Below are 19,688 nucleotides of genomic sequence, written 5' to 3'. Positions count from 1 at the left end.
ATTTTTAAACATCTATACATGAAATAAATGATTAAATATTACTTCTCTCCTTCCTCTTCCCCTTCCGGTCACACTTTTTCATGTGTCTGGCCTTAAGTTGGTAGAAGATAGTTGAAGTTTTTAGCAATTATAAATTAACAAATAATATTTATGCCAAACAGGCCATGCACCTAGTATAGGTAAAGGTCAGCTAGATACACTGGCATTTTACATCGATATATATATATATATTTAATTTTTATATGCAATAACAAGACATAAAAAATGACAGTTTAAAAATGTGTAAATGAATTATAGAAATCATGCATTCAATTACAATGTAGAAAATAAATATAAAAACCGAAAAAAAACAACACTATAATCAATGGTGATCACAAGTTAAACCAATCAAATTGAAACTGTAGAGACAAAGCAAACTAAATGTGTATCATGCATTCACATATTTGAGAAAATACATACCCCTGGCGACAATCCCTTTGCAATGTGATTCCGCGAGGAGACCAGCATTAATAAACATTTTTAATGAATAGAAAATCAAACAAAAGTATTATGCAATATTTAAATGGTTGATATATTTACACCTGTAAACTAGGCAAATAAATAATAGTGTACAGTGTAATTTAATAGAATAGTGAACAGTGTACTTTAATAGAATAATTCTACAACATTGGAAGTTATATTGAAACTTTGAATACTAATGAAATGTTCAATGACAGGAAACATCTGTAATAAAGGTTGTTGATTTATGTTGTATTAAACTATTTAATTATTAAAACTTTTTTTTAGTCCAACTATGGGAGATAGGAGTTTCAGAAAACAAATATAATTATTTTTTTTCTTAATTTATTCAAACCAGATTATAAAAGACAAGATTTATTCTTAACATTGCTGCAAAATTATTTATAATAATCACAGATCTGCTGTAGCTGATCGCATAATACATACTTCTTTTGTTGTCCATAAATGGTGTGGATTTGCTATAATATGAATGTTTTTATATTATCTTTTTTAAAAAATTTTATTGTGTATTAAAATTCTATAATTTAAAATCTGGAATAAAGATAGATTATCCAAATATTGGGTAATAGCACTATTGGAAATAACTTTGAAACTAAGCTCTATTCATGGTAAGTTCAGAATGGGAATATGAAAAGTATGCAGCTTGACTAAGGAGTTTATGTGAATAAATGAATTAACATTCCACATAAAAAATTTAAAAGAACAAAAGAAATAATTCACCTCATCAAGATTGTGTCATGAATATTGTTATTAAATGTTAATGTTAGTTCTATATTTTAGGAATAATTTATAACATTCTCTAAACATATAAAAATTTGTTTTAGATTATTTGATAAGTGAACTCCCAAAGAATAATGATATACTTATTTTTAATATTAAGTTTAAAGAGTACTTACAGAACAATCGGTTTTTGATAATTGAACACAACCAGAGTCATCATTACGAATACAACAAGCAGTCTCTCGTTCTCTTTCTCGACCTTTTTCTATTTCTTTTATAATTTTTGCATCCCTTCTCATACATGGTGCAAACTTTGCTCCAAGATGGATGAGATCAGCCTAAAAAAAATTTCAACATTATTGATCATTTAAATTATAATCTATAGAATTTGAAATTTCACAGGATTATATTGGTAATTTGAGGAGGGGGGATATTTTTTAACTGGAAAGTTTTAAAGAAGTTTAATGTTTAATGTTGAATTTGCTCATTTATGTTTTTTGGGGTGCTGATAATGGATATCAACTTTATCACCTCCAGTGTTTTTTGGAAATATTTTTGAAAAATTTTAAAAAGCTTAAGAAATTAATCTTTTTTCATTTTTTCTACAATAGCTTGAAAAATATGCATTTATCAGCAATATCAGCTTATACTATATTAAGCAAGAGTAAATTCCTTACATTTTTGTAATTTTTTTTTATCTGGGGTATCACTTAGTAGCAACCACTCTTAGTTAAATGGGGTTTAGACAAATGATAACCAGGAAGAGATCTCAGTGAAAAGTTTAGGAGAAATCCTGGAAATTTGTTCTTCTATGTTTTTAGTGTTGTAATTACAAATATAAACTTCCTGACTTTAAATTTTGTCCATAAGTACAAAGAAAAGAAACAATATATATATTTTTATTTTTTTCATTTTATACCAAATTAAAGAAGATAACATTACCTGGAATTTTGGTTTAGACACTATATTCTGAATTGAGCAGGAGTAAAGTTATGAGATGGACTTTAGCCCGGCCAAATGAGAGACCATATAGAGGTCTCTATGGAAAAAATTGAGGCTGCAAAGTTGAAATTTGTAATCAGTACCACAAAAAACATAAACTAACAATATCCAAGGCTCTTCATGATCTCCATTTGACTAGATAATATTCTGTAATTTGACTTGTGCTCAATTCAAATCTAAGTAGTTAGATAATCGATACAAATCACTACAATCTCCCACGCTAATTAAAAGAACTAATACAACATATAATAAAACACGATAACATAATAGTATGTGGCATAGACCTAGGGGTTCATCTGTCAATCTAAAAAACAGTAATAATAGGATGTAATACTAATTAGTAAGTAATACTAATTTATCAATTGAACATAATCTGTCAAATAAGCTGACGGTTGCTGTAACCTCTGTGGCTCTGATCGTGCTGATCCTGGTTGGGAAGGTCCTAATTGGGCTGGTTCTGGTTGGGCAGGTCCTCCTGGTTGGGCTACCACCTCAATTTGTGGATCCTCTGGCATGGCTGGTTCATTGTTTAGAGGAAAACGCTGGACAATAGGGATGGCCGGTATAAACCTCCATTAGGTGATAGTTGCTGTTGTGTCTTGGAAAGGGAAGTGTTGTCAGCAGATTGGTCGCTCCTTTGTTGGTTATTTGAAGAACTCTCTTCAAAGGAAACATGCCGAGAATTGGTCTATGTGACGTTTTAACGCATATACATCATCTAGCTGGACTCTGTAGTGGAGTCCCCCACATTTCTCGATGATAATGCCTGGCTTCCATATCTCTTTCCCACCAGTGTACATTTTGACTATTGCACGGTCACCCACACTAAAAGATCTTAGGCAGGATTTGGAAACTGGAGCTGCTCTTTTGGTTTTTGCCTTATATGGTTTTAACAGGTCTAATATGGATCGAATCTGTTGACCCAAGTATAATTCTGCTGGAGTTTTTTTCACATCATAAAGGTGCAGCATGATAGCGGAATAAGATATTGTGAATTTTGGACAGTAGACTGCCTGGTATTGATTCCATGACATCAAGTTTTCTTTTAAGGAACTGAACATAACTTTCAACAAGACCATTCGTTTGAGGATGACCTGGAGCGATGAGTCTTCTACGAATACCATTTGACTCACAAAATTCAATAAATTCTGAGCTGGTGAAAATAGAAGCATTATCGGAGACCATAATTTCAGGAAGACCATGTACACTAAATATACCTTGAAGGTATTCAATTGTGGGCGCAGAAGTTGGTGGTGATTTATAAATTCTAACTTCAGGTCATTTTGATTCAGCATTGATTAGAATAAATAGATAATGTCCATCCATAATCGTCCGGGGTCCGGCATAATCGATGTGGACACGTTGAAAATTTGAAGTCGGTTCCTCCCATTGCTGTAGGAGGGCATTAGGTGGTGCACAGGTAGTTGATACACATGCTTTGCAGCTTTTCACAAATGCCTCCATGTCACGATCAATGTTGGTCCAAAACAATATCTTCTGGCCAGACTTTTCATTCTGAATGTCTTAATATGGGTAGAATGTAGTTCAGCTAAAGCAGCTGGTTTTAAGGCTGGTGGTATGCTGGCCTTTAAAAATTACTCCATCTTGTAGAGAAAATTTTTCATCTTGAATTTTGCCATTCTATACATGTTGAAGAAGTTTTGACAATTGAAAATCTTCACAGGTTGCTACTGCAATTGACTTAGCTGATATCAAGTCCATTGATATTTGATTAATAATTTGTTGTTGGATTATGCCATAAACGTCTAATGCTGACAACTTAGCAAGCACTGGTGCCCGTGAAAATTAGTCAATATGAACATTTTCGACAGCTTTCTTATGTTTTATGATATAATCAAATCTACTAAGGAATGCTGCATAACGGAGTAGACGTGAAGAAGATAAGACTGGTAGTTTGGTATCATGATGAAAAATTAGTAAATTTTTGTCCAAAAAGGAAAGATGGAACTTGTTCACGGCATAGAAGATAGCTAGGGCTTTGCAGTCCAGTTAGCTATAATTTCTTTCTGCTTATGTCAGCGATCTGGAGGCAAAGGCTATGGGGCTCTCTTGGTCATCGACGAAATGTGACAGGACAGCACAATTCCTTCCGGGCTGGCATCACAGGCAAGTATTACTGGCAAGTCAGGGTTAAATGGCATTGTACCCCTTCACTGGAAACTTTCTCTTTCAGTTTTTTTAATTCTATCTCACATGACTAAGACCAGAAGAACTTCTTAGTGGAGATGTAAGAGAAGATAAATTTGAAATAAACTTATCTTAATACGTTTTCATTCCCAGAAATCTTCATACTTCCTCAGTGTCACAGGGATGGGACGCATTTATTATTGCCATGACCTTTTGAGGGTATTTCTTCACTTTATTATGTTTGATGACATAACCAAGATATGATATAGTATAATTAAAAAACTTACATTTTTCACGGTTCAGGTGAATTTCATACTGACGAAGATGATTGAGACAGTTTATGAGGTTTAAAAAACATTCCTTGGTTTGATCCGTAGACAATAACATCATCAAAATAAGCAGTTACTCCCTTTAGTCCAGACAGTATTTGGTCAAGGATTCTATGAAATTCCGAAGGAGCAGATTTTATTCCAAAGCTTTGACGTTTCATGGCAAAAATTCCTCAGTGCGTTGACATTATTTGAATCGCTTGACTGTCCTTGTCAACTTGTACATGTAGATAGGCCTTGTACAAGTCAAATGTGCAAAAGACACTGGTGTTTCTCAAATTGTTAATAACTTCCTCTATCCGGGGGATAGGATAGTGGGGATCATGTAGTTGTTTATTGATGGCAACTTTGTATTCAACAGCAATTTGTACTTTGTTATTGGGTTTTGGAATAGGGACCAAAGGCGAACCCCTATCTGAGTGATTTACTGGATAAATTATGTCATTGGCAATAAAGTCATCCAATTCTTTTTCAACTGCTTCTCGCAGTGCAAATGGGATATCCCTGGCTTTTATAAAGATTGGGTTGGCATTTTCTTCAGCTTTAAAGAACAAGAGAAATTTGGGATAAATCTGACATTTTGCTCAAAAATATCTGTATACTCCTCCCTGATTGAATGAGAAGTCATATTGACAGAACTGATTGATATGACAGTAGGAGAATTTACTTTTGATCTATTGAGGTGTTTCAAATCAATATTTAGTCGCCTCATCCATACTCTTCTGAGTATTGGGCTTAATTGGACAGTTACAATAAACAATAATTAATTTGAAGCATAGTCCTCATATTCGACTGGAACAATAGTGTAACCAAGGTGCTTGAATACTCCCTGCATGTATGAACTGAAACGTACATCCACTTGTTTGACCTCCTCCTTGAAATTTAATCTCTCTATATTTTAATTTTATAAATTTAATCTACAATAAGATAATATGGTAAATGCCGACCCGAATTTCTGTTTATGCTGTTTATTCAGCAAAACAGTTGTGTGAAACTTTTGTGTGTCATTTGTAATTTGTAAAAATGACATTTATTTGCTCTGTGATTAGTTCTGGTACAACGAAGGCAATTGTTTTCAATCCCTAGAGCTTTAAAATTAAGTTCAGAATTTTGACGTGGTTGTGAAGGAGATCTATTTTTGAATGTTGCCTAACCATCATATGAGCCTCTATTTAATGAACATTGATGTGTAATTTGATTGACCGTACTATTTTCTAAATTCGATGGTTTGCTTGACATTTCTTGACAATTAATTTTTGATGCTTCATAACCTATAGCAGTTTCCACCACTTTATCAAATGTAGTATCAGATAGTTGCAACAGTTTTTCACGGATATTATTATCAACTATCCTTTGAATAAATTGTGCCCTTAAAAAAATATTAGAAACATTTCTCTTGCATTCACACTCGAATTTGTATGTAGAAACTAGCTGCCGTAACTCAGAAATATATTAACAAACTGATTTAGACTCTTTTTGTAGCCTTGACAGAAATCTATGTTGTTGCACTATCACATTTGGCCTTGGACATAAATGGTTCTCTAACACCTCAACCAGATAGTCATAAGGTTTAGTAGCTGGATTATCAGGGGCAGTGAGTGAGCATAACACACTATGAAAGTGGGGGCCTATGAGTAGTAAGAGTTCTTTGACTCAAAGTTCTTTGTTTTGACTAATACCTCTCAAGTCGAACCAATTTTCAAGTCCCTTACGGTATTGGTGAAAGGTCTCTTTCGACTCATCAAAATATTTGAAATTTGAAACAAAATTATTATTATTTTGAGATAATTGACTATTCTTTATGACTTGAAGAATTTGACTGTTCTGTTGCAAGACAGAAGCCATAGTGGCCAAAACTTCTTTTAATTCCGGGTCCATCCTGGCAATTGACAATGTTGAGTAAAGAAGAAAAGGTTGACTTATGTACAATTGTAACCATGTGCTACGAATCCAGTATTATCCTCATCCCCATTTGTTGTAAACTTTGACGTTGAAATAAATAATAAGCAATGGCTAAGAAACCTTTCTAAGTTTATTATTATTAACATAATTATGTAAACTCTTATGTTAACTAACATTAACAATCACATGACACTTGTACACACCCTGCCTGCATAGCATCATGATTATCACCTTCTTGACTGTTACTATTGATAATCCATACAAATCATTACATACTCTTTGATTTATCTCAGCCATTTTAACAATCAAAAAGTGAAAGATAAATATTGAGAGTGCTGATCACTTGGTTGTGCAGGCACATGATAAGCGAGAGATTATTATACAAAATAAAAATATTATTATACTAAAAGATGAATTTCAAGTAATATATATCAGTAAGTATTAAGTAATAAAGAAGAGGAGAAGAGCATACAAAAGGATTAAGGCTTCCTCCTGAAACAAGCCAATAACACTCAACATTTGGACACACCTAGTTGTTGATACTCATCTAACTATTGAGGACCAAGTAGAAATAGCTGCATGACTTTAGATGAGGCAGAACTGAAGTAGACATTAGATTAAAGAAGAAGCAAATCATTAAGCAAGTAAATTGTAACTTTTTTTAATATCCTTTATTTTGATTACAAAATGATTCATAACTTATTCAAGTTATGCTTTTGGTGTAGATAAATGCCATAGTAACATGGTATCAATGAGCAATCCATAGATAAATCTCTGTGGAGAAAAAAAAGAGAACAGAGTAAAAGATGTTCTGATACAAAGATTTAGTTTCATGTATTGAGGGTTTTCTGAAGAAGAGAAAGATAACCATTCGATTAAAATGAGCATAATCTACTAAATGGTTACTTGGTTACTAAATGGTTATAAGTCGTGCACAGTTGAGCAATCTAAATTCTATTTAATTGCTGTTTGAACACCTAATAATATCAGGGGTAAAGCATTCATGTATAAGATTGCAGAAGTGTAATTTCACAATGGTCTTCATGGTTTTGAGTTAAAGCTTAATCAATCCTTCTGTTTGGTGGTAACTGGCACAAAATATGAAATGATGAAATCTTAAATATTTACAAACTGAAATAAATTTCTGACAATATAGCTAATATGAGAGAACGAGATGTTATAAATTCCCATACCCGTGTACACACACTGGCCCTTGCTTGATCACTGAACTGAAGCTAAAATGGAGATGGATAGTCAACAACAGATTTCAAACACTAAGATAATCCATCTATAATTGCTAAACCTTTTATGAAATATCCACATTTATGCTCTTTGAAGGCACTTCAGGGGTCCATTATTTATAATGGATCCACCCTCATGGTGAGAGAAATATGACTATTAGAGTTAAGGAAGAAAAACAAATTGATAATGGTATAGGGAAAGTGGTCAAGAGGGCATTTAAAATAATGACGGAAACCAAAAAAAAATAACGAAGATGACCAAAGCTGAACTGGTAAGATCAATTCTGGTATTCTTCCTAAATGGGCTTGATAGTTGAGAAGATTGATATAGAACAAAATTACTTGGTCCACTAATTTGGAGTGAAGAAGAAAATTAGATTATGGGTATATTTTGTTATTGCCGATAGATATTGTAATTAAATGTTTTCTGAATTATATACAGTGAAAATTATATGTCTTAATTAATTAGATAAAAATTTGGTTCTTTATAAGATATTCTTACAGCTCTCGGTCCAAGCCAGAAGTTGGCAGGCTCAGTGTAGTCAACTTGTTGCAATGAAAGACTGGTGACCAGAACCTATGGGCATAAACAATTTTTATGAGCACTTGTTCCAACTTTACCTATTATTTATCAAATAGTAATAATTTAGCATAGAATAGCAATATTATTTAACAGTAAACATACTTTTCTTGAAATGAAAACTATATATAAGAGAAATTTATAAATAAAATATGTATAATTTAGGAGTATCTTATACTTTAAATTACACTGAACCCATCATTAATATATTTAATGACAATTTTTATTTAGTAAATAAGCAGCTTATAGTATAGTATAATAAGTGTCTTGGTCTATTGCACTTCTTTAATTTTAATTTTATCCCTGCATTAGTTTGATAATGGATTTATAAATGTTATGAAGAAAATACTTTCTTATTTAAATTTTTCTAGAATACTAAGCTGAAGAATTGGTTTGTATGAATGGGCTTTGAAGAACTTTGTCTGATTTGAAAAATTCTATTCGCATTACGTAGATCATATGAATACCATAGGTGATAAATAAAGTGAAATTAAAAGTTTGATGACTCCTGAAAATTCAGTTTTGTTCTAAATTAGTGAGTTATCAGATAATTCTCTTTTTCTACTTCAAGCATGTACAGAGCCTTTTATTGCCTCTATAGGTATTTTTCCGACCCATTTTAACAACGTTTTTATTGCATGTTTGACCTCTTTTATCTGTTTTTATTATTATTATGGCACTACGCTCCTGCAGAAACCCGGGCCTCATCCACAACAGCCAACCAATCTACACGGTATCTTGCTTTCTCCTTCCATCTGCCAATCTTCAAGAGCTTCAAATCCACATCATCCAGCCATCGGATCCGGGGACGTCCTCTTTTCCGTTTTCCATTTGGTTTGCCATAAACCATCTTTTTGGGAATCCTTTCAATGTGTCCTAACCACCTTATTCTTGTTCTTTTAATTAACACCCCAATGTTGGGTTCCCCGTACAGATTCATCGGTTCCTCATTCTTTTTTCTTCCCCAAACTTCATTCTCTGAAACTCCTCCCCATATCCTTCTCAATACCTTTCTCTCCCAGTTGTTGAGCAATTGTTCTGCTTGTCTTGTCAAGGGCCATGTTTCTCCCCCATAGATCAATACTGGCCTTACGATGGTTTTGTAAATGACCACTCTCATCCTTTTAGAGAGAGCTCTAAAATTCACTATTTTCTACAGTGAGAATTAACATTTATTTCCTGTTGCTATCCTGGCAACTATTTCACTCTCTACTTTATCATCTGTAACCAGGCTTTCCACCTGGACCTAGTACCTACTCCACCTACTTGACAACACCTACTTGAACTGGTTTACAGAACTGAAACTGTGGTCTCTGAACTTTTCTATTCTCTTCCTTATCCTTTCTTGAGCTTTTCATGTACAACGTCTTGTCTTCATTCACCTTAAGGCCTAATTCATATGCTGCTTTTTCTGTTCCTTTAAAGAAATGTTCCTTTTAATGCTGCTCGGGTTCTTACGGCAATGACTACATTATCTGCATATGCTAAATGTTGAGACAGTCTATTGTAAATCATCCTTGCTGGATTAGTTCTGATTGAACAAATAGCTGCTTCTAATGTTATATTAAATAGAAGAGAAGCCAGAGGAGCCCCCTATCTCAAGCCTTACCTGTTTTTACCCACCAATAACTCAATTTAAAAAAAAAAAATGAGACCATTTTTTAACCAAGTAGTTTTCATTTATTGAGCAAGGCTTTAGATTTTATAACATTATGCTACAACCTATGCTACAAACTAATGGAACTGTATCCATAAATTGGAGATAAAAAATTTAAGCTAATTGGAGTCAACTTAAGAGAATACTGTTTTTTTTTCTCATGTAAGTACATGTTGCCTTATCTAGGTTAGGTTGTGGAGAAAACTAGCATATAGAAAGAAAGAATAAAAAATATTGGAAAATCAATGATTGACCGTGTGTAATAATTAAAGGAAGGGTCCAAGTGTGGTAAAAGAAAAATAACTCAAATAGTCAAGAAACTATTTAATTTGGGCCAATGTTTTCCCCAAAATTGTAGGGCTTCATCAGGGCTTAGCTGCTAAGCACGAAATTGATTTTGTGAATAAATACATTTTTTTGATTAAGAATAAATAAATCACCGTATATGATATTTAAGAAAAAAAAAAGAATAACGGTAATGTATATGGAAATTTGAGTATACTTTTTTATATTTAGAGAAGAAAAAACAATGTTGATAGTAAAAGAAACATACGAGCCCGGACTGATGACTGAGATCCATTCCAAATGGCCCAAAACCATAAGAAATAAGAGATATAACCAGTATAAGGATTTGAACTGTTGAGAGCCAATATGTAAAGTAAGGCCTATGATCCTCAAGATCTTCCAATTGTTCCTTCACTGGCTCTCTGGTAAGAACAGATCTCTTTAATGACCGTCTGAAAAAAAAAAATGGAGGAAATGAATTTGATAAAGAGACAATAAATAAAGTTATTATTATTAGTGATATTTTTTTCTAAGAATGCTTAAGAAATATTGCAAAAAAGGATTGAATTTAAATATAAATATGATTAGCCAATGAACTTAATTCAACTGGCAAACTCAGAATCCATATTTCTCATTGGACAAAAAGAAATTCTATAGCTGTATCAGCCCTCAAACACCCATCCTTGAAGGAGGAAGGGAACAGCATCACTTTTTTAAAACTTAGCCAATATTGTTAAAACATGCATGTTATTTTATTTTTTTTTTCATAGGCGTGACAGACTGTACTTAAGAAATACATAGCGCATTTCCTGACATTTTATTAGCTGATTAATTTTTTTTTTTTAATGATGAGAGGGGTTTAATCATATCAAGAATATAGAAGAATTTACTGCAGTATAAAATAATACAATGTTGTCAAGACTTACCCAAATAGCCTCTGAAATATGCCCTGACCATGCTGTCGCCTGTCTGAATTATCATGTGCTTGATCAAGGTCTATCCCATGTATTCGACTCAATCCTACTTGAGAACTGCCTTCTCTCCTTCCTTCCATCGACCTCCTCCATGAGCCATGCCTATAATAATTGTTTGCTACTGATAATATGATTGCTTTTATATTGTTGTTAAGTAGTATATAATAGGAATTGTAATGTTTCATTTAAATTTACAGTAATACACATAATAAAATAAAAGCAATATAAATTAAAATGTCAAGGGATATTTAACCTAGAGAACTCGATGCTTTATAATTTTGTGCAAATATGTTTTCCAATTTCTCTAGAATAAGTTTTAAATTTTGTTCACAGCAAGTATTTGTTATAAGGACTAAAATAAATTTAAATATTTGTTTTTAATTTAAAGAATATAGATATCTCATATTATTATGTTTCATAGTTAACGCTCAGCAGCTTATTAATGTCTCTTTGTACATTGCCTCAAGCAGTTTATATTTACCTATTTGACTATACACTTTCAGGATGCAGGAACAGTTGGCCAGCATTATCAACTTGGTAGGTTTTATGCTAATTTGTCTGCAATCAATCAATCTTCTATCCAAGTTTATCAACAAAGTTCATTGATTGAAGAGAAGTCAAGAAGATTGAGACGAGAAGATTGAGATTGAGACCTTCTCATACCCTTTTTTGTGGCATCACCATAAAATAATAAAAATAAGCTGTGAACTTATTATCAGAGCACTTTTTAAGTTTCATTTTCCTTTGGGGGGGGGGAATTTATTTTTATTTTTTAGCTATATTTTAGATATAACTGGTACCATTTTTGAAATAACTTACACCAGTGGTCCTCAAACCATAGTGTCTATGGTCTAATAAGCCGGCAAATGAACCATGTGTGGCCTACCCTCACTCCCGAATTGTGATAAAGGGAGGTCTCGCTCAGGAAATATTTAAAATTATCTTGCTTAAAAGTGCATTTTGGCTCACTTTCATTGGGTATTAGCTTGTTAAAATCTCTCTACTGACACAGAAACATTAGATAAGATAATAATAAAGTAGTTCTAACAATAAACCGCAACAAAATTGCGTTATACTATATGCTTCCGCGGCCTATCCCAAGGTTCTGGCGGTTCACTGCTTGGGAATCACTGGCTTAAACATTTGTTCCAGTCCTCGAATGTGGAACACTATTGTTTTCAAAGTTATTCTACAGAACATTCCTTAGAAAAAGCAGGAAATAAATTATGATGAAAATTAAATTTTATTTGTCCCTGACTCAAAAATAATATATTTTATGAAAAAGTAATCACTTAAAACGCAATTAGATTCTCTACATCAAATTAAAAAAACATAAATACATAAAAAATCATCAAATCAAACCAGCATTAGCAAAGACATAGTGTATTGGACTTTGTATTGATGTTTTTTAAAGTAGTCTGGTTATGTTATGGAAACCTGTACACGTTTTTTAGTTCTTCAAATAACTCAAAAACTATACATTTCTTTAGGAACATTCCAGATACTCATTCGACATTTCATTAATTTGCCAAAAAAGCTGAGCTTAAAAAAAAAATCTTATGAGGTGAGTGGACTCATAAGATATTTTTTCAAAGTATTCTGGTCATGTACCCATGGACACCTAATCACTTGTTTTTAGTTTTTTAATAACTCAAAAAATATGTATCTCCCAGAATATTCTAAATGTTCACTGAAAAGTTAATTAAATTTTCTGAACCTAAATAGAAAAAAATCTTAACCAAACCAATATTAGCAAGTATTAGGACTGCACACAAAGCAGTAAGAAAAACTGAGTAAGCAGACTTTTTTTCCTCAGAGAAAATGAGAATGACCAATAACATGTAGTTTGTGTACATATAATAATAATATTACTTTATTATTGTGAAGAAATAATATACAGTAGAAACATCTTTTATATAACTAAATCTTGTGGGAGGGGGAATGAGGATAAAAAGAATATGCTATTAAAAGAACAGTCTATTTATCTTTATTATGAGTATTTATATAAATTGAAACCACAATTTACATAGAATAATAAGCAGGCTCTGTTATTTAAAGAATAATAGTTCTTTCAGTTAGTACCTTTCCCCACTGCTTCCTACAGGATGGATTGATCTAAACAGGTCAGCAGTAGTGTCAACAAAATCAGCTGGAGCTGCTGCTGTTAATCTTGTGTCTTCAACATTTCCATTTTCAAAAAACACCTAAATAAAATGTAAATATTTTATTTTTGTTAAAAAAACTCATACTTATATAATTTTTACTTGTTGAAATAAATACACTAGGAAGGCCAACTTCAAAGGTACGTATTCAAAGTTATGTAATCATAACTACAAATGTAGAAAGCTATGAAATGATCGAGTCATACTATTTAGTGATGAAAAATGATACATAAAAATAAATCCATAGTCATACCTCATCATCTATTGGTGATTGAGGAATTGTTGATCCACCAAGCGTTGACGGTGAATAGCTTCTAGAAGTTTGTCGCTGTCTACCGATATCTCCTCTTTGTTTATTGAGGGCCTTTGAACATTTAGTTATCAGTGAATTAATGATATAAGAAAAGTGAATATATTATATATAGATATATATACACATTTCTCATCTATCTATCAAGGACAGCCATATAAAAAAGTGCAATAGGTCTGCCTTCCTCCAAAAAATATATTAAAAATATTGATATCAGCAGCTAGTAAGTATAAAATTGAAATTATCATTTTATTATAAAAAAACTGTTCCTCTTATGTACCTATAAATCTTTGAAAAATGAACAGTACTTTCTTTTCATGTTTTGTCACTAACATTATCTCAAAAATAATATGTATTTTTTCAATACTTCTGAACAGGATTCGATGGAGATTAATGGATTTGAAAATAGAAAACAATAGAAATAGAAAATAGATGACTAAAATGACTATCTTGATATTTCAATATTTGTTCTTCCGTCCAACTAAAGTTTGAGAAGTCATAGTGGAAAAGTTGAAGGGACAGGGTTGTTTTCCAACAGGCTTGTCAATTATGGTTGAAAAACCCCTGAAATTGGAAAACTATAAGGCATGTTTAGAAAGTAAGAATAAGTTGGCAACACTGAGGGTAATGGGGGGGTCTCTTGAACACAACATCAACGATCACCAGAGAGCCAAATCAGTACCAAAAATTGTTTTGTATTGTCTTTTACTGTGAAATATGTCAATAATGATTCTTGCCAAGTGCGAGGTGCGCGATGTCATAAGGTTCCTTCTCACAAAGAGGGCTACTGCAGCAAAACACTGTGAGACCGTACTAAAGCTCAAGAGATCAATTCAAAATCAGTGGTAGGGAATGTTAATAAAAGGACTTGTTTCACGACACAACACCACCCACACATGGCCAACACCACCAAGGAGCTTTTGAACTCATTTAGTTGGGACGTGTTGAAACTTCCTGAAGACTCACATGGGTGGAAACCAATTCTGAACTGATGAGGAGGTGAAACAACCATGAAGTGGTCAAAGGAGATGGTCAGACAGTTCTTTGAGGAAGGTATCAAAAAGCTTGAGGCACAGCTTACAACCTGCATATAACAGTAAGGTGATTATATGGAAAAATAATTAAGATATGAACAGACAATATCCAGTCATTTTTTTTTAAAACAGAAAATTGGGTACTCATATTTCATATCTGGAGATGCCTCGTATTTTTGAAATTGACAAAGCTGCTAAAAAATATGAGATTTTTAAATGAAAAGTGTTTATCATCTAGTAAAGATAGAAAACAGATAGATACTAGTTCATAGAAACTAGATCTATAGATGGAGGTTCAGCTTATTGTATACCAAGATTAAAAAAAAAGTTTAAATACTCGGATCTAATAAATATTGGAACATAATAATAAATACTAATATAATCTAACATGTAAGCTAATATCAATTTAAGGAATTTTCATAACTTTTTGAAGAAGCTTAAAATATAAAAGGATATCATACCTACCTACTCTAAAAAAGTAAAAATAAATCAACTCAAATTTATCCAAATATTATATATAAACTTATTTTTCAATTAATGTGTTTAAATAATCATGTATTTAAAATAAGAAAACATACAGCAGCTAGTATAGCAACACCCTTGAATGTCATGCTTGCAACAGATGGTTTCTGACGTAGTGGTGAAGGTTCTATGGCACCATCCCACCTTAAGTCGGTTTCATCCTTCATACCGGTATCAGTTCCTGGAGCCTGTCAAATTAAGATAAATACATTAATAAACTCATCAATTAAAGGGATAAGTAAAAATTAAAATAATACCTTTATTTTATACAAATACTTAAATAACATAAAAGATATATTTAATGATTAACCTAGTGGAAGTTCAGCTTACAACATATTAAGATTATCAAATAATTTTAATTTATCTGATCTTAATCAATTCTTTTGACTCTGTCAATAAACATAATTTAGCATTGATTTATAGAGAAGTGAATAACAATAATTTGACTTGTCGATAAATTAATTTGGTGTTTCTCTATCAATACATCATTCTTCAACAGAATTTTGAATTTTTATAATATAGCTTAGAGATCCCAGTCATATGAAGCAATGACCTAGATACTAATAATACTACACTTGTAATCCTGTCAATTGTCGTTCAAAATAATTATAATTATTAGGCAGAATTTGGTAAATCTAGATCCCAATAATTTACTTTATGAAAAGTTTACCTCTTTCTCCATGTTCTTCCTACACATGAAAATATCACCATCAACTTGGCATAAAAATTTTAAAATCCCAGTTTTATTTCCTATCCTCTCTGATTGTTAAATGACTCCAATATCTTTCCACACTTAAATCATTCCAAAAACTTTTGGGTGATTTAAGTGTGGTGTAAGTTTAATAAGTGATGTAAGTAATGAAACCTACAGATTTCTTATTTCTCATATTCATCAATAATTACATCCTTTACTGGATTAATTTTCCTATCCTATGAAGATCATCATTATAATCATCAAAGCCACTACAACTCGGTTCAGGTCTTTGCTGTATCAAGATGTAGCCTCCAGTCTTTTCTGTCTTGCATAAGAGTCCATCAAGCTCTAATTTCATAAAGTTTCTGGGCATTCAACCTCTTCTGTCCATCTTAGCTCAGACGATTCTCTTGTTATTTTTTCATCCACGTACTTGAACAATAATTTTTTAATTTGCGATTCATCATCCATTCTAGCACAGTCTTATGAATCTTATATATTATTTCACGTCTGGTTCCTGGTAATTTTGGTAAAACTCTGTATTGTGCCTCAGCCTAAATGGGTTGCCATCCATTAAAGGGCTAAACATTCTTCTTAAGATTTTTCTCTCAGATATTTGTAAACTATTGGATATATGAAAACTACTAAGCTTGAGAATGTTATCAAAGAGCTCTGCCTTAAGGGAATAAAAATAAAAAAGAATCAAAACACAAGATGGGATAGAACAAACTCTAAAACTTGTATATTGAAAAGAAAGAATAAAGAAATTATTTGAAAATGCTCAATTAATTCAAATTGAAAAATATACCTTTGTTTCAAACAAATAAATTATCATGACAAAAAGGTGTAATCTACTAACTGAGTATGTAGTTGGTTGACATTCAGGCTTAAGCTCTCCATAACACCTGGTGGCCAACCTCATCCTACGCCTCATCCAAACTTTCTTCTCCGTCTCTTCACTTCTCTCATGGACACCAAAGAATATTGCTGTATTCGTTTTCAGTTTTCTGAAAAAAATATAATAATAATAACATTTCCCTTTATGATTAAGAGATTCAATGGCCAAGTTCTTCAGAACTTTATTTAAGTTTAAAGGAATAACACATCTTATTATATCATTATTTCCATGGATAAACATATACATAACAATGAAACATTATAAATATCAAAGAATTTTACTTTTTATAATTAATATTATCAATCATTTTATCTTCTTCTTCTTAATCCTTCCTCTTCTACCACAGAGCAGAGTGAGGAGCTTTTTTATAGAACCAGATCTACAATCATCGGTCCTGTACCAGCTGGCTGTGGCTAGTACAGTGACTTCCTCTCTTGTCAAATGCTTCTTAAATTGCAACATCCCAAGTATTTCTCGGCCTTTCTCTTGTCCTTCTTTCATCGACTCTCATATCAATTTACAATATAAATAATATTATAAATCATTTTATCATGGAATATTATAAATTGGAATAATAACCCACCTTGTAATTTCATTATTTCTGTAAATGTATAAATGTATATATAACAATGAAACATTATAAATATCAAAGAAGTGTACATTTTATCAATAAAAGTAATTCACAGAGATGTCCTGGAAGGAAACAAAACATATGCTTGTAGGACACTTCAACTACAACATTTACTCTAAATATTCATATAGGTCTTGACGAGACTTCAGAAACTGTTTAATGAAAAAAGTAAGAACAAATTTGAAAACTGAAATTTATGTTTATAAGTAGTAATACATTAACATGAACTGCCATCATGATCACAAAATGTTTTCACAATTTTATGAATATCTTTCGGGAGAAGAAAAATAATTTTTTTTTTTTTCGACACTCACTCTTTGATGAGGTCGCTCCTGGATACAGCGCGGATCCTCTCGGCAGGTGTGACGGGCGTGCTCTGCTGCTTGAAGAACTGCGGCCGAGGAGGATGCTGCTGCTCCGTGCCCTCGCTCTGGGTCCGGGTCACCGGGCCCGTTGGAAGGCTCGAGCACGACGAAGGCGTCTCCGAGCTGCTCGGTCCTGACCGGGAGTACACTCCGCTGTCCATCGTACTGCAAGGCAAACAATAAATTATTATTGGTGATTTAGGTAGCATTCTATCAAACGTATAAAGTATAGATGAAACAGCATAATACGATTTCTAACAAAATATCATGTAAAAATTTAGAACATATTGCAAGAGATCTATTACTGAGGCAGTTTATGGAAACGGATAGTTCTTTTATTTAAAAGAAAATATGCATTTTTTAATTTTTGTTTTAATCTTATATTCAAGCGAGGTCTTATAATATAAATTTATCGGAACGTATTACCAGGGTCATAGCAAGGTCCTTCTGTGTCCTTGGCGAGTTTAGAAAATCTCCTCCCTCCAATACTGAGAGGTCTTAGATTTTGTTTACATTTTCTGTAACATTGCTTATTGTTTTACTGCCACAAAACTGTTATTATTAAAGAAAAGCTGAACCTCAATTTGAAAATGGTAAATTTTGAAAATGAAAATGGTTTCATGGTCAAATTTACGCCGTCTTTGTACCTGTGGCCTGGGCACACCCCATCTCGCCACCGCCTAGCTACGGCCTTGTAAAAAAGGGGTGCTCCAAGCCGAGGCCAGAGATGCCGCAAGCGAATGCCATTTTCTCAAAACATTATAAAAAATAGTAAATATATAGTGCATACAAGAATCTTTGGTGCACTGTTTTTTTTTCTTCTTATTTTCCTACATAATCAACCACTCTAAGGATAACTGTGATGACATTTTTGTAGCTCGACAAGTGTTTTGCGAATAACTTATAGCTCCCAAACAAGGGTGTCACGAAAAATTTTAAGCACATAGAGGGTGCTGTGGTCTAAAATGTTTGGCAACTGCTGCTGTAGCAAATGTTACCTAGAGACAATTGATTGTTTTTTGAGTGAAAAACAAAATAAAATACAACTTTTACGAACAAAATATACTCGACTTAACGCTGACAAATTCTGGGATAACATTAGAAAAATAAATTTCTTCAGGTAAATTAGGTACATTCCGTATTCATAAAGGTGAGGTTAGTGGGACGATCTTGTCCATCATCTGCCTTAACTCATTTTTTATATACTTTAATGTCGAAATGAAATATTCTTTGCACCGATTAGTAATCATTAAAAACACTTAAATCCGCAAGACTATTTCTACTTTTGGGAAATATGAGTAATGATTTCCGGAAACTTGAACTCGAGGAAATATTCCCAAAAATCATAAATTCTCTGGAACTAACCAGAACCGCGTTATTATTATTATTATTCAAATTTATATTTTCCAAACTTGTCATGTATTTAAAATTTATGACTCATCCATTAGTACTGGAGTAGATTAGCTAATGCTGAAGAGGGAGAAGCAGTATCCCCGAAAGAAAAAACTATAGTGCTTTAATTTTGACTTGAAAGTAGGATAGAATGATAAAAAAAATTTGTAAAATAGAGAATGCCAGATGATGAAACAATATAGAAATATTTACTTTGAAACGAGCGAGGATTATTTCATCTCAAGTAGGATGGGAAGTGAAAAGTGTAAGATGCGCCAACCTAACCAGATATTTTTAAAAAAGGGAAATAATATATATATATA

General features: G+C 32.5%; 1 protein-coding gene across 6 annotated transcripts in view; it reads right to left on the bottom strand.

Moving 5' to 3' along the window:
• The window catches only part of LOC106680884 (inactive rhomboid protein 1), a 388,358-nt gene that overhangs the window by 16,499 nt on the left and 352,171 nt on the right, over positions 1 to 19,688 (bottom strand). For 5 of the 6 annotated variants that reach the window (XM_014420878.3, XM_014420880.3, XM_067047841.1 and 2 more), the window contains 10 exons: positions 17,923 to 18,138; positions 16,939 to 17,086; positions 15,442 to 15,573; positions 13,773 to 13,883; positions 13,440 to 13,561; positions 11,310 to 11,459; positions 10,652 to 10,835; positions 8,364 to 8,438; positions 1,416 to 1,577; positions 460 to 501 (listed from right to left, as the gene is read on the bottom strand). In XM_014420878.3, the coding sequence (XP_014276364.1) occupies positions 460 to 501; positions 1,416 to 1,577; positions 8,364 to 8,438; positions 10,652 to 10,835; positions 11,310 to 11,459; positions 13,440 to 13,561; positions 13,773 to 13,883; positions 15,442 to 15,573; positions 16,939 to 17,086; positions 17,923 to 18,138 (1,342 nt within the window). The remainder of the gene's footprint in view (positions 1 to 459; positions 502 to 1,415; positions 1,578 to 8,363; positions 8,439 to 10,651; positions 10,836 to 11,309; positions 11,460 to 13,439; positions 13,562 to 13,772; positions 13,884 to 15,441; positions 15,574 to 16,938; positions 17,087 to 17,922; positions 18,139 to 19,688) is intronic. The other variant, XM_014420879.3, reaches the window with a different exon arrangement.

Source organism: Halyomorpha halys, unplaced genomic scaffold (assembly GCF_000696795.3).
Source record: "Halyomorpha halys isolate HHAL.00 unplaced genomic scaffold, Hhal_1.1 Scaffold297.1, whole genome shotgun sequence".
Classification (NCBI taxonomy): domain Eukaryota; kingdom Metazoa; phylum Arthropoda; class Insecta; order Hemiptera; family Pentatomidae; genus Halyomorpha; species Halyomorpha halys.
This window is presented reverse-complemented; position numbering and strand designations above follow the sequence as displayed.